The 16,232-nt window shown below is 36.6% G+C and overlaps 1 protein-coding gene across 1 annotated transcript; it reads left to right on the top strand.

Annotated features, from left to right (window-relative positions):
- The first annotated feature begins 15,128 nt into the window (after positions 1-15,128).
- Positions 15,129-15,970, top strand: LOC131030561 (uncharacterized). Its single transcript, XM_057961424.2, has 2 exons — positions 15,129-15,318; positions 15,446-15,970. Exons 1-2 carry the CDS (start codon positions 15,174-15,176, stop codon positions 15,805-15,807), a joined length of 507 nt encoding a protein of 168 aa, XP_057817407.2. The 5' UTR covers positions 15,129-15,173; the 3' UTR covers positions 15,808-15,970.
- Positions 15,971-16,232: the final 262 nt, after the last annotated feature.

Raw genomic sequence — 16,232 nt, 5'->3', positions numbered from 1 at the left:
ATTAATGAGATTAAATTTTGTGTGTAAACACTAAGTCCCTCACTTGTCAATGTGATTAAATTTTGTAAACTTTCACACACTATGTCAAGTGAATGTATTGTCATTCAAAAATGACAATATCTACCATCGTCTTCAACCATGCAGAGAATGCAGTGAGAAATGCAGTGAGAAGGGCTTTAATCAACATGCATCTTTCTTCAAAGTTATGCTTGTAGACTTTGCAGAGAAACTGGTGAGTTTTGTAATTATACAATCTTGTACATCTTTAAAATGTTTCAAATGATCTATTTATAATTTGACAAAATAATTTGTATTAAGTGTTATAATTTGTTTCTTGTAGCACATTCATTCCGCATAAAAAGGTTGCTTCTTTTGGTCTTCATTTATATGTAGGCATTGCTCTACATAAGATTTTCTCTTAGGACATGAGGATGTTTGATGTAGATGAAGTGGGATGTTGTATTTGTATATGGATGTGAATTGATGTAACTTTGTTATGATAATATACGATGTCCATGAGCAAACTAGTGTAGTTATATTGATTATATACAATGTATCTATACATGAGTACATTGGTGTAGTTGTATTGATAATGATGAAAAAATCATATTTGCATATTCATTCATAGATGTCACATGCAAGTGTAATGGTAATTATGTGTATACAATACATGGAAATATTGATGGTCGTTATGTGTCTACAATGTAATGCTTGTTTATCTATATTTTTTCATTAAATGAGTGACGATTTTTTCATCTACTGAAAAAATGTTACCCTAATAAAAACATAGGGAATCTTGAAAAATCAAGATAGGCTTTTGTAGGGACCCCTCTCGTGGCTCCATAGGTTCAAATGGATCATTCGCAAGTGCCATGGATTCCAAGTTAGGGCCCGTCAAAGTTTGACATTTTTTAGCACTGAGGGCGCTTAAGGGATGACGCTGGTAGGGTATGACCCCAAGCATTCGACCGAGTGTGGGGGGAAAAATAGGAGCATGAATAGGGTAAGAATGCCTAACTGGAGATGTTGAAACTGATGGTTTGTGATCACAACATTCAAAATGATAAATTGGCCACGCGACAACATTTGATTGAATGAGACTAACTGTAAAGCGGAAAATCGAACCCTAGTTGTTCCCCCACTCCATGGAGAGAGAAAGGAGGTCACTAGGATTGACGGTTTTCACTTAGGAGAGACTTTACATTCAAAAGAGGGGTTGAAACCCACAAGATCCAATCTCACACAATGCAAGACTGGATTCTAAATGAGTTTCAAGGGTTAAGACATCAAGGATACTCTCTTTTGTAAAGAATGTAGATAGAATGATTGAACTAGGAATGCATGTAAAGTAAGAAAGATTCACTTGTAGATGGAGATAGGGACACAGGATGAAGCTACGGACCTAAAATTAGTAGTAAAATGTCGAGACGATGCTGTTCTGCAAATTTGAGTGAAAGTTGATGGGACGATGGTGCCCGACGTGCACACGGTCCTCCAAAAAATCCGCGAAATGAAGGGGGATCTGTTCGTCTCTGCACAAGGGTTCCAGATCTTCAATTACAGCCGCGTACCTACAACCTACACACAGAAAGGAGAGGACGATTGGGGGGTTAGGGATTAGGGGTTTTCCTTTAGGTCAAACCTCGGTTTTGGAATTAACCAAGAAATGAGAATGTTGTAAATGTAAATGTTTGTAATGTAAACAAGTACTGGTACCTTGTTGTAAGAATGTTTGTATTCTTACATGCGAAGGTGTAATGATGTTGTATGTTGTAAATGATCTCCTCTTCAATGGTTGAATCCTTGTCTTGAATGCAACACCTAGCCTTGAATGGAGACTTAGAATGCTCAATTGCTTAAAGGAATGCTTGAATGCTTGAATGTTTGAATGTTTGAATATCGCTTCCGCCTCTTGCTTGCATATATTTTTCCTCTTTTTTCTTTTTGCCTCCTCAAATGGGAGGGGAAATGTAGTTTATATACTTGTCAATTAGGGTTGATAGACTAATTTTTCTGACCTTAGGCCGACCTAGAAGCATTATTTTCCGAATTGCAAACTTAAAGACCCGATGCCCAACAAGAGACCGGGCCCAAAATAGGGCCAAGGACCAAGGCGCTGGGCGCCATGGTCCTGAGGGACCAGGGTGCTAAGCGCCATGGTCCTAAAGGACCAAGGCGCTGGGTGCCATGGTCCCACCTCCCAAGACAGCATGGTGTAAGGAAGATCAGGCCAAGGTGCAAAAAGATGTAGTTTTTGGTGTTGCCAACAGGTTTCGGGGTCTCCATTCAGGTTCAACGTTGCACTACCATCGTGAAGACCCAAATGCAGTCGAAATTGCAAGTGTCACAATTTTAGGACGCTACATTTAGCCCCCACTTTAGCGGGAGTATAAGCGTACGCCCATACTTCCGGTAAAGTACAAGGAAACAACATTGAAAAACTTTCACCACGTCAAGGAGGCAAGATACACCAAGCCCCCAGTGGACTAAGGATCTTACGACTTCGATTGACAAAGTAAAAGGGAAGATCACAAGGGAGAACCATGACTATCAGTAGTAAGGTTCCCTCACTATGAATCATGCAAGAAAGATATCAAAAAATTTCAAGGCAAAGCTAAATTTGCCAAGAAATTTTCAAGTATCTTGAAGAGATATGAACGGGGTGTATGCCCCCCTACGTTAAAGCGATCACACACGCCTCATCAGGGGTGATTGCTTTAAGGTAGTGATACATAAGAAATGAGAAGGGAAAGGAGCACGTTATCACAAGGATTTAGCCCCCAAGTGTGAGATAAACCCAAGGATAATAGACACAAAACACAAAGCACGAGGTGACTTCGCTTTCCTTGGGGTCAGTATGCTGTATGATAATTCATGTATATCATATGTATGTATGCATAATTGTTCTTCATTCCCCAATCAAGGAAGGTCGCCTAGAAGAAGGGAACACATGTGTCTATTGAGTCAACATGAGAGAGACCAAAAGAGATCTCAATGCTTTGCATCATCCTCAAGTAGACAACACTAAGGACAACAAATAGAAGAATGAGAGTAACACATAGAAGAAGTAACAAAAGAGACCAAGAGAGGAGGAGAGAGTCCGCTATGCTAATGAACTAGTCTAGCACGTCATCTACCCCCCGATCTTGCTGATCAATATTTCAGGAAGGCAGGAAACACGCTAGAGGAGGAACATCCAACACAGCAGATGGAGCTATCACAAGATCCAAACAAGGGCTATGTTCATGTTCCAAGCCACATTGTTCTTGTCTAGGAGCTAGGATAAGTGCTTTAGAAAATTCATTAGATAAATGGTTATCAACATCAACATATTCATATTCACTATCAGAAGCAAGAAGAGTAACATTTTCATCATGAATAACATTTTCATCTAGATCATCATCAAGATTTATAAAAATAGGATCTTTAACTCGCACAGGATCAAGACCATCATGCATCTTATGTTTAGAAGATTTTGGCTCAATTTTCGGCTGAGGAGAAAATGGAATAATGCTAGCTGAAGGTGTTTTTGGTGATTGCAAAGTTTGAGAAGCAGCTGCCTGAGCTCTAAGACGACGCTTTCATCGGCGTTCATGTGCAGAACGATTTTGTCTAGTCTTAGTAGGAAGTTGAGAAGATTGAGGAGGAGGAATGTTCTCATCCTTATCACTTGGGTGTTTGGGTTGTGGTCTCTTAGGTTGAATAATAGGAGAAGAAGAAGGTCTCTTCTCTCTATAAGAGGAAGGAGGAGGAACTGCTCCATATAAAAGAAGAATATTTGGTTTAGGAAGGAGACCAAGTCCATCATGATGAGGAGGTATAGGTCTACTTTTAGAAAGTTTATTAGGCATAGACATAATCACATCCATAGAGATGGGTTGGGAATCTTCTTGAGGAAAGACATTAGTTTTATCTTTCAAAGGAAGAACTTCCTTCTCAAGAATGATAGGAATATCAAGTTTGGGTGTTCTAGGTTCACTTAGAGATAGGATCATATCTTTTTTCCACTTTTGATAAGATTTGAAAAGATGATCACTTCGCCGTGGAAGAGATTGGAATTGTTTAGGCCAAAAGTAATCAATAGGAATGCTAGAAGTTCTTTCAGCTGGTTTAAAGAGACTATGATTGACAGTAACAACTTCACCATTATGGGGAAATTTCAAACACTTGTGAATAGGAGAAGCAATAGCTTTCATGGAAGATAGCCAAGGATAGCCTAGCTTCACACGAAATTGTTCGGAAGATGGAATAATAGAAAAGATCACATCAAGGGATTTATTATGGACCTCAATAGGTAATGTAATAGAACCAATTGCAGGAGAAGAAAATGCATCAAATAATTTCACAACCACATTTGTTTTGTCATAGATCACTTGATTCAATTGCAAAGTAAAAAGAAATTCTTTAGTAATAACATTAACCATGCAAGAAGGATCAATAAGCACTCCACGGCAAGGTGTATTCTTAATTTTTGCAACTATATATAAAGGACCATCAGGTGCCCTGATAGTTTCACTAGGATCAAATGTGATGGAAGGTTCTTTAGGGATTTTCTGCTGCTCTACAAAGTTAATCACATTCGGAGTCATAGACACAAGATCATCAAGTGAGACAGAGGAATCATTAGTATCAATCACATTAGAGGTATGAGAAGGTAATGGATCAGTAAAAATCTTAAGATTTTGGTTAGGAGGAGCTATAGATGTGTTGCCTTTATCATTCACACCAGAAACAGAGATAGTATTATTATCAATCAAATCTTGAATTTTACCCTTTAAAGCAAAACATTTTTCAGTATCATGTCCAGGTTGACGATGAAATTGACAAAAAGATTTGTTATCAAAATAGGGTGAATTAATCTTTGTAGGATCTATTTGCTTTATAGGAGGGAGAGTAAGCACATTTTGTTCCAATAACTTATTCATAATACTATGCAATGATTCATTCAAAGGAGTAAACTTTCTTTCTTTCTTGAAAAACTTAGAAATAGGAGGCACACCTGATGCTGCATTCACATTGTTGTTGATGATGTTTTCATTGAATTTAATGGACTCTCTGTTTGGTTTAAACTTCCCAAATGGTTGTTGACTACTATCACCCTTATCACTCGGAGCCATAGGATTTACTTGTTCCATTTGACTCACAGTCAGTTGATAATTGTGAAGAGTTGTGCACAATTGTTGGAAAGAAGTAAACTCAGAAAATAGAAGTTTTTCTCTAATATCTTTTTGTAAATTAGAAATAAAGATTCTTTGAATATCATTGTCAGGCACTGGAAAAGAAATTTGAGCATACAAATGCTTATATCTACCAATGAAATCAGTCACTTTTTCTTTAACACTTTGTTTACAATGCATTAAATCAATCAAAGTAACTTTAGGACTTATATTGTTTTGAAATTGTTGAATAAAAGCATTTGCAAGTTGTTGGAAAGAAGTAATGGAATAGGAAGGCAACGAGCAATACCATTGTAGAGCCTTGTCTCTTAATGTTCTAGTAAACAGTTTTGCAAGCAACCTTTGGTCATGAGCAAAATCGGTACATATTGTTTGAAAGGTCTTAACATGTGTTAGAGGATCACCTTTACCATTATAAAGCTCCAACTGTGGGATTTCAACATGCTTAGGGGGAATAGCTCGAACAATGTCAAGAGAAAGTGGGCTCGCAACATCAAATGTGGGCACACTAAACTTAGATTGATTCATAAAGGCAATTTGTTGCTGTAAAGAAGAGACAGTTTTTGCAAGATTGTTAATGGTCGCTTCAGTTGAAGAGTTCATATTAGACGTGTTAGATTGTGACAGAGGTATTATGTTATTGAAAGAAGGTATTGATTGAGAGTAAGGTGGCAGGACACTATGATAGTTAGTCATAGGAGATGATTGGAAAGGAGGAACACTACAAGGAGGAATGGAATGGTTAAATGAATTGCCCCCTTGCACCAGATTCATTTGTGGAGATGTAATAGGAACACTTATTGAAGGAATGAATGAAGAAGAAGGATTGAATGAAGGAAGAGGGTTGATTGAAGAAGAAGGATTGCCCCCATGACTGGTGATCATAGGTGGAATGTCTTGTATTGAAGTAGTCATTATGTTTGATGTAAAAGTAGGTATACTAGCAATAGAAGTTGTCAAAGAGATAGAATGATTGACTTGAGTAGGAGGTTGTGTATATCCCAAAGTTTCAGCACAACTCTTCATAGGCATCACATTCGAATCCACAATGTGTGCAATACTGCGCAAAATATCAATTCCATTCTTATCACTTTGAACCATACGTTTTAGACCCTCAATTAAGGGAAGAGCTTGACTATCGGGGTATTCTTGAGACATCCATTGTCGAAAATCATCAAATTGGTTATCCAATTTTGAAAGTTGTTCTAAGAAACCTCATGGATAGCTTCTTCATCATTAAGAGGATTAGAGGAATTACCTGTGTCCTCATTAAATAGGCCATTCAAATTAGGTTCCATCTCCTTAGTAATTAAACCTTGGAAAGACTTAATTCTAAGGCTTCGTCTAACGGGAATAGTGTAAGTAGGGTTTATTGTTGTAAAACTCATGCACTAAAGAGAGAGAGAAAATTTTGAATTTTAGAGGTAGCAAATTTCAATAAAGTCAGCCAATCTCCTAGATTGAAGCTGTTAAATACAATCAGGACAATCTCCCGAAATTTTGAAAAAAATGTCAGGGACCGTGGCGAACGGAGTGCACATAGTCCTCGCAACTTTTTTCAAAATTTTCAGGGATGAAAGTTATGATGATATTAAAGCTAATCTAAAAAAATTGAGTGATTTTACGATCTGTAGATAGGCCAAATTAAAGTTGCAATCTCAAAATTGAACCCTACCAAGATTGTTGAAAAATGCAAAATTTGAATTTTGAAAAAGAGAGGGAAACTGAAATTTTGAATTTTATGATTTTAGAGGGAATACTAAAAGCAATGCAGGCTTTGAAATTTAAAAATTGACTTAATTTCATGCAAAATTCAATTTTGAAAGTGGAAATCAAAGTTGTTGCAATTAAACATTTAATTTTAAAAGTCACAAATTGCAAAAATTTGAATAAAGCACTGAAATTTCAAATGAATGCCAACACACTTTTCAGATTTAGGATAGTAAGAAACACAATTTTGACATGAATTTTAATTTCAACAATTTTTGAATGATTAGAAGCCTCAATCCAAGCAATCACTAGACCAACTTTGACTTTAATTTTGAAAGTGTTAGAATTGATGAAATCAACCAAAATTCTGGATTTTAGCAGAAAAATACAGTAAGATCTAGCTCCCGAAATTTTGGAAAAAATGTCGGGGACAATGGCGCTCGGGGTGCACACGGTCCTCACAACTTTTTTCCAAATTTTCAGGGATGAGAGATATTATGATTTTGTTGCGGAATCCAAAGTTACAGCCGATTTGGAGGTGTTTTGATTAGTGAAATCTTCGGTCAAAGGTTGAATCAAGAGGGTTTTAAAAATTAGGGTTTTAACACTTAACCACTTAATTTTCAAAATTAAAGCACAGATATGATTTGACAATTTGCAGTAGGAGGGCAGATCTGAAACAAGCATTAACAATTAAACATTTCACAAGCTCAATTACTAAAAAGAAAATTTAGGGTTTTGTGCAATTAACCTCTAAAATTTGCAAAAGATCAAACATGGAAATGTAATTAAGGAAATTTTTTTTTTCAGATCTAACCATGAATAATCAGAATTAAGATGTTCACGTCGGGTTCACCAAAATGTAAAGTGGAAAATCAAACCCTAGTTGTTCCCCCACTCCATGGAGAGAGAAAGGAGGTCACTAGGATTGACGGTTTTCACTTAGGAGAGACTTTACATTCAAAAGAGGGGTTGAAACCCACAAGATCCAATCTCACACAATGCAAGAATGGATTCTAAATGAGTTTCAAGGGTTAAGACATCAAGGATACCCTCTTTTGTAAAGAATGTAGATAGAATGATTGAACTAGGAATGCATGTAAAGTAAGAAAGATTCGCTTGTAGACGGAGATAGGGACACAGGATGAAGCTACGGACCTGAAATTAGTAGTAAAATGTCGAGACGATGCCGTTCTGCAAATTTGAGCAAAAGTTGACGAGATGATGGCGCTCGATGTGCACACGGTCCTCCGAAAAATCCGCGAAACGAAGGGGGATCTATTCGTCTCTGCACAAGGATTCTAGATCTTCAATTACAGCCGCGTACCTGCAACCTACACACAGAAAGGAGAGGACGATTGGGGGGTTAGGGATTAGGGGTTTGCCTTTAGGTCAAACCTCGGTTTTGGAATTAACCAAGAAATGAGAATGCTGTAAATGTAAATGTTTGTAATGTAAACAAGTACTGGTACCTTGTTGTAAGAATGTTTGTATTCTTACATGCGAAGGTGTAATGATGTTGTATGTTGTAAATGATCTCCTCTTCAATGGTTGAATCCTTATCTTGAATGCAACACCTAGCCTTGAATGGAGACTTAGAATGCTCAATTGCTTGAAGGAATGCTTGAATGCTTGAATGTTTGAATGTTTGAATATTGCTTCCGCCTCTTGCTTGCATATATTTTTCCTCTTTTTTCTTTTTGCCTCCTCAAATGGGAGGGGAAATGTAGTTTATATACTTGTCAATTAGGGTTGATAGACTAATTTTTCTGACCTTAGGCCGACCTAGAAGCATTATTTTCCTAATTGCAAACTTAAAGACCCGATGCCCAACAAGAGACCGGGCCCAAAATAGGGCCTGGGACCAGGGCACTGGGCGCCATGGTCCTGAGGGACTAGGGCGCTAGGCGCCATGGTCCTAAAGGACTAGGGCGCTGGGCGCCATGGTCCCACCTCCCGGGACAGCAGGGTGCAAGGAAGATCAGGCCAGGGTGCAAAAAGATGCAGTTTTTGGTGTCGCCAACAGGTTTCGGGGTCTCCATTCAGGTTCAACGTTGCGCCACCATCGTGAAGACCCAAATGTAGTCGAAATTGCAAGTGTCACAATTTTAGGACGCTACACTAATGATTTTTTCATCAGCTGAAAAAAATGCTGCCCTAATAAAACCATAGGGAATCTTGAAAAACCAAGATAGGATTTTGTAGAGAACCCTCTCGTGGCCCCGTAGGTTCAAACAGATTGTTTGCAGGTGCCATAGATTCTGATTTAGGGCCCGTCAAAGTTTGACAGTTTTTAGCACTTAGGGCACTCAAAGGACGACATCGGTAAGGTATGACCCCGAGCGTTTGATCGAGTGGGGGGGAAAAATAGGAGCATGTATAGGGTAATAATGCCTAATTGGACATGTTGAAACCGACTTTTCATGATCACGATGATAAAAATAAGAAATTGGCCACGTGACAACATTTGATTGAATGAGACTGACGATTTTTTCACCAACTGAAAAAACGTTGCCCTAATAAAACACTAGGGAATCTTGAAAAATTGAGATAGGATTTTGTAGGGACCCCTCTCGTGGCCCTTTAGGTTCAAATAGATTGTTTGTAGGTACCATGAATTCCGAGTTAGGGCCCGTCAAATTTTGACAATTTTTAGCACTTAGGGCGCTCAAGGGATGACGTCGGTAGGGTATGACCCCGAGCGTTCGACCGAGTTGGGGGGAAAAATAGGAGCATGCATAGGGTAATAATGCCTAACTGGACATGTTAGAACTGATGGTTCATGATCACGATGAGAAAACAAGAAATTGGTCACACAACAACATTTGATTGAATGAGACTGATGATTTTTTCACCAACTGAAAAAATGTTGCCCTAATAAAACCATAGGGAATCTTGAAAAAATGAGATAGGATTTTGTAGGGACCCCTCTCATGGCCTCGTAGGGTCAAACAGATTGTCCACAAGTGCCACAAATTCTAAGTTAGGGCCCATCAAAGTTTGACAATTTTTAGCACTTAGGGCGCTCAAGGGACAATGTCGGTAGGGTATAACCCTGAGTGTTCGACCAAGTTGGGGGGAAAAATATGAGCATTCATAGAGTAAGAATGCCTAATTGGACATGTCGTAACTAACGGTTCATGATCAGGACGAGCAGAATGAGAAATTGGCCACACGACAACATTTGATTGAATGAGACTGAGGATTTTTTCGCCAACTAAAAAAATGATGCCCTAATAAAACCATAGGAAATCTTGAAAAATCGAGATGAATCATTTCGACACATGAATCCCCCATTGACAAATTTTTACAACTATTGAGCAATCTTGAGCAATTTTGCCAATATGAATAACCTATGACTAGACATAACAAATATTGGTCTAGATGACCTCATTACATAAAAAATGATTATATTTAACCTTATTTACATTGAGAATCCATCAAAACACTTGTCTTCTAAATTTGACCTTGTGGAGGCCTGGTGAGAAAGAAGGTCATTAAATTTGGTGAAGTTGCTAAAGGCAAGCAAATTTAACACTTACGATTTAGATGAAATGAATTATATGTAATCTGAAGATTATACAAACAATACTTACGATGAAATGAAATGAAATGAATTGTATTGTTCATTAAATAACCATTATTAACCATTGTTAATTATTGGATTGAAGATTAAATTTTAAAATGATAACACCATGCACACATGAGCAACAATTTATATGATCAAATATCAACTTCTGTATATATGAAAATGTCAAATGATTACAAGTGTATGTCCATACACAAATATGGCTTAAACGCCAACTTAAACGCAATTTATGTCTATATAAGTGAATGTATGTCCATATACAAAATATGCATGCCAACTAGACATGTAAGCATCCCAATTCTATCTATAATATCCTAAGCTAATGATGGATCATCAAAATCGATCCTCTTTGCCGCACTTCTCAAATCTAAAGGATCCTGCACAAGAAAAAACAAATCACAATAAAGATTACTTATATTATATAGTTCTCACATTCGAAAAGTTAACATAAAAATGAAATATAATTGAACTATTCTTTTTTAACTCATCTCCACGTTTTCTCTTCAGCTTTGGAAGACTTGATGTATGTCTTCAGTAGAGGAGGTATGTTTTCAATATTTTCATACACAACCTACATATGTTCACAAACATGACATTGATACAAGTTAGCATATAATTATCATTGATAATAACAAATTATATCTACTAAACACAAAATAAAGTAAACACATGTATCTAAGGCATCTCTTCTTCTTCTTCATCATCATCTTCAAGTATAGTGGGTGTAGTCAACAAGGATGTGAAGCCAAGAATTTTTTGTAAATATACACAAGTATGTGAAACTATCAATCTATGTCTAGATGTGTATAATCATTATAAGTAATTTAAACTATTCATTCAATCATATTTGCATTCAATTACCTTTCCCTTGTCTCCAGCTGCACTACTAGATCTTGAATCGCACAGCCCCGCAATCGCGCTACTTGTGCCCTACAAGAGTAAAATAAGATATACATGCAAGTTACTACATAATCTAATTAATGTCAATATAAATGATGAGCATGTATGTACAATAAAATACAAATGACTAGGTGCAATAATATATGTATCGTAAAGCTATCAAGGCCAAATGAAATGGCCGTCAAGGTGCCCTCCTAGATCTATGTCAACTCCTCCTCTGTCATCAATTGTTAAATAGACCATGTAAATAAACATTAGTACTTAATATTATCTAGATTATAAATATTCATTTAAAATATAGAATGAACTATGAAAATACAAATCTTACCACTAGCATGCAAGGACTCTCCAAGGTATCCTCAAGTCCCTGTCATAATATATGGTGCATCGTGCATCTCATGCACCTCATAATATGCAGTGTGCACAGAAGGATCAACAGGTTGACTAACTGGACCCAAGCATAGGTGCCCACACATGACACAACTATGGGGCATGCAAATGTGTGGAGCTGAGGAGGACGTGTCAGCACCACCAGATGCACCGCTACCATCAAAATAAGGTTGAGCTACTGCCTCAGCCTTAGAAACCAAAAGGCTACTCAAAGAGTGAATTGTAGATATGGTCTATGACGTCACCTCACTGATGATATCCAGATGTTGCACTGAAGGTGGGGGATTAATAGGAGGAGGGGGGAAATATGGGACCTGGACTACTCTGACCACCCCAGGTCTATCTTGGGGCATACCTAAACCCACACCCAAGAAAGGTTAGATGTCAAAGTAGTTCACATGTTTTCCTAAAACAAACTCATAATACAATTTTTTGATGAAGTACAAGGGGACATCAAGATTGTTGTTGGGTGGTTTATCGAAAACCATCCACCAACGATCCCAAAAGTTTTTCACAATATCATCATTTGTGCATCATTTAATAGAAATTTTTATTTTGGGGGGGTCTACGAGTTGACCAGTGTAGGGATTCACAAACAATGCGGCAATGTCGGCTTTGGATATCTCAAGATCCTTGATCTTCTTATAGGACAAGCCATCCACATATTTTTCCCTCATAGAATCTCACCACCAAAGAGTGGCATTGTGCTCCTCAATGATGGTTTCTATGCTCTTTATGATGGACATGAGGGGATCAAACATTGGGTTCAGGCGAGGGATCCTACAATAGACATCTGCAATCTCCCTCAATTGGTTCAAATTTTGTGCAATTAAATTCTGAATTGAGGGGGGTTTGGCAAAGGAGGGTTTTGTGCAGGAGGGTTTGATTGTTGCGGTTGTGGTTGATCAATGTTTTCACTGTTATCCCCCATTTTTAACCTAAATGAATGTAAACAGTTGAATTTAGTTAACAAATTTGAACAATTTTGTATTTGATTTAGAAAAACCTAGTTTTCATGAAAAAAACATATTTTGAATGCAAAAACAAATATATATATCAAAATTTGAATGAAAATGATGAAAAATAATAAAAATCCTACCTTTTATTGATTTTTTTTGCAAATTTGGGTTACAAAAATGGATATGGATTTGCTTGAATTCGCACAGCCCGTGGGTAAAAAATAACCCACAGGATGTCACGGTCCTCTTTTATCGTATCAGCGAAATCAGATATCCAATTTTTATTTTAAAATAACAATTTATTATATAATATAATATAATGTAATATAATGTAATTATATAATATAATATAATATTATATATTATGTATTATGTATTATATAATATATAATATAATACAATAATATATTAAATAATACATATTATATAATATAATAATATATTACATATTACATATTATATAATATATAATATATTATTATATATTATATTATATAATATATTATTTATTTTTTAATTTAAAATTACCTGTCCAGGGGGTTGAGCTTAGTTGGTTAAAGCATTGAGATCTCAATGTGGAGACCCAAGTTCAACTCCCAAGAGGGACACCTTTGTGGAATTCTAAGTTGTGACTCTTGGTCTTCCATTGGTTGTATTTGTCAAATTGTTTAAAGTGGATTTCTAAGTTGTGACCCTTGGTCTTCCAATTGTTGTTTCTAGTTTGGTGCTCGAAAGGAGCTTGTATTTGTGCTCAAAAAGAGCTAGTATTTGTAATAGGCTTGCTCGAAAGGAGCTGGTATTTGTAATAAGTTTGTAAGTTCTATGATACTTAATACAAAAAAAATTAAAATTGCCTATAAAAATCGGATATCTGATATTATCTAATATCCGATTTGCCTAGGTGTTTACCATGCCAAGGTGTACTAACATCTAGGCCAAGCAAAAAGTCAACACGGATTTTCGTATTTTTAGGTGAGTGGAAAAGGCTATTTTTTTCACATCGCCACTTTTTGGCCCCCCATGATCCTGCACTAACCCTATCCTAGAACATACTTTTAGATCTACCTTTTTTCGATTGTGGCAGATCTTCCTCTCCCCATTCTCTATAGTGTTATCATTGCTTATCCTTTTATAATGGGGGAATAAGACCTTCGCCATATCATCTTGTACTCTCATTATTGGTCATCTTACTAGATATATCTTACTTCCGATCCCTATCCATTCCTATTTGTACACACCTTCACACATTTCCATGCACTTGATCTTAACCTCGCACCATTGCACGTACTGCATCGATTTAGCAATCCACATTTTCATGCACTTGATCTTTGCATTGGGATCTTTAACATTCCTCATCTTGGTTCAATCTTGTGATGAGTTTGGTTGATCTTGCATGACATGAAATTGAGCTAAAACTCAAAATTTTAAATTTTAAAATTATCTACTTCTACCTTTTCCTACTAGTTGTTGGGAACTAACTTGGTGCACATTTGTGTGACTATATATTAAGTGTTGGTATTTAAAGACATCCATTTGAACTTCAATTCACATCCTAGATCATGTGATCATCCTAGGAAAGTACAAGGAGCATTCTTAGGAACATTTGGATTTGAAGCATTAAAAATAATTAACACTTGCATTGAAATTCACATCTAGGCCTTTGTATGTTTGTTTACATTTTCTACAAACACTTTCATAAGGCTATAAATCCAATCTTTCAATAGAGTTAACAAAGGAGAGCTTGAACTTTGCAATCTAGCAACATTCTTAAGGTGTTTTTTTTACTCTCATTGATAATTACACTTTAACAAATAGCATGAATTAGAATAAATCAAATCACAATTTAAGTCTACTCTTAACTAAGTTAAAAAAAATCATAGAGATTAGATTCACATTGTGCCAGATTGACCCTAAACTACAAGATCAACCAACAAGAAACTTCAAGTCTATGTAAATTTCAAGACAATCAACTCTTCAACAATATCAATTTTATATACTATAACAAATTAATTCTACAAATTTCTAATATTCATTTATTGCCTCCAATTCAAAAGCCAAATATATTTTTCATTCAAATTAAATTTTTTTTAAATAATACTTTTTAGTATTCCCAACTCTTCTAATTTACTCAGCTTAACTTTGAGCTTGGTTGTTTGTACTTTAATTAGCCTCAAGATTAATCGAATAAGATCAAATTAACCTTTATTAAAGATCCCATGACTTTCGTAAAACTTTACTACTTTTGAGGTTATGTGTGTTAGTGGGATCACTAGGTCCCATGTAATTGGCCTTCCAAATTTTATGCTACTCACACTGCTAGTGTGAGCTCTGTCTTTTCTTCCCACCATACCACCTACAATACACTTTTGCTCTATATAACCCAGCTTACAGCCATTCCCATCATCGCCCTCAAATTCTCATTATTGTGTGTTTTCATTGAAGATCAAGATGATGAAAAACACAGGAAAAATTCCTCTGGTTGGGATGTGTATTATATTTGCCATCCTACTCAATTCCCTTGAAGGTCGCCCATCAAACTATATGCATGATGTCAATAGTGTGCAAGACATTTCAATACAATCCCCGGCCACAGGTAATTATTCAACTCCAACAATTCTGCATTCCAGGTTTTTAAGATTTTTGTGTGCTGTGAATGCTATTATATATATAAATTAGCATTAAGAATTCTGTATCACATGGTGCATATAATGGCTCTACAGGAGGTGATATATCTGCTGAGCCTATACCACCAGGAGGTGGTATTTCTGCTCTATCCGAACCAGTAGGAGGTGATATTTCTGCTGAATCTGAACCAGTAGGAGGTGATATTTCTGCTCTATCTGAACCAGTAGGAGGTGATATGTCTGCTGAATCTGCACCACCAGGAGGTGATATTTCTGCTCTATCTGAACCAGTGGGAGGTGATATTTCTGCTGAATCTGAACCACCACCACTTCCACAAGTTAGTGGACTGATTTTTCCTGTGCCATGCGTAGTGACTCAGTTTATTCGGCTCTCTTGCACAAATTCGACTAATGCCAACACACAGATAACTGAATTCTGTACCTGCACAGTAGCATAGTTCCTATATATACGGATGGAAGTTTTAGAGATCATATGCAATCCATAATAATACTAAATAAATGGTCTTCTTATCAAATAATGGAATGAATTTGCTCTGATATTATGTAACCTTCTTGTTCTACAGCAACAATATAATATAGCAGTTGCCATTATTGTTTAAAGAGTTTTCAGTTTCTTGATATGCCCATTTGTTCTGCTCAATTTGGCTTCACGGAGTCCCTTTTTAATAAGGTTTTGGAGCTTCTGTCAGAAATAGGTAGAATAATTTCATTCTTTCATACTTCTCTATAGACCATGTCTTTGCATTCTATAAGTGCCTTAACTCTACTTCATCATTGCTTGCATCCATTGAGCCACCATACACAAGATCATTTACTCGTTCTACCTAGTCTTCTACGCTTCATTGAATGGACGAAGGCATGC

This window comes from Cryptomeria japonica, chromosome 6 (assembly GCF_030272615.1).
Source record: "Cryptomeria japonica chromosome 6, Sugi_1.0, whole genome shotgun sequence".
Lineage (NCBI taxonomy): Eukaryota > Viridiplantae > Streptophyta > Pinopsida > Cupressales > Cupressaceae > Cryptomeria > Cryptomeria japonica.
Note: the sequence above shows the minus strand (reverse complement) of the source record. Positions and strands in the feature narration are given on the sequence as shown.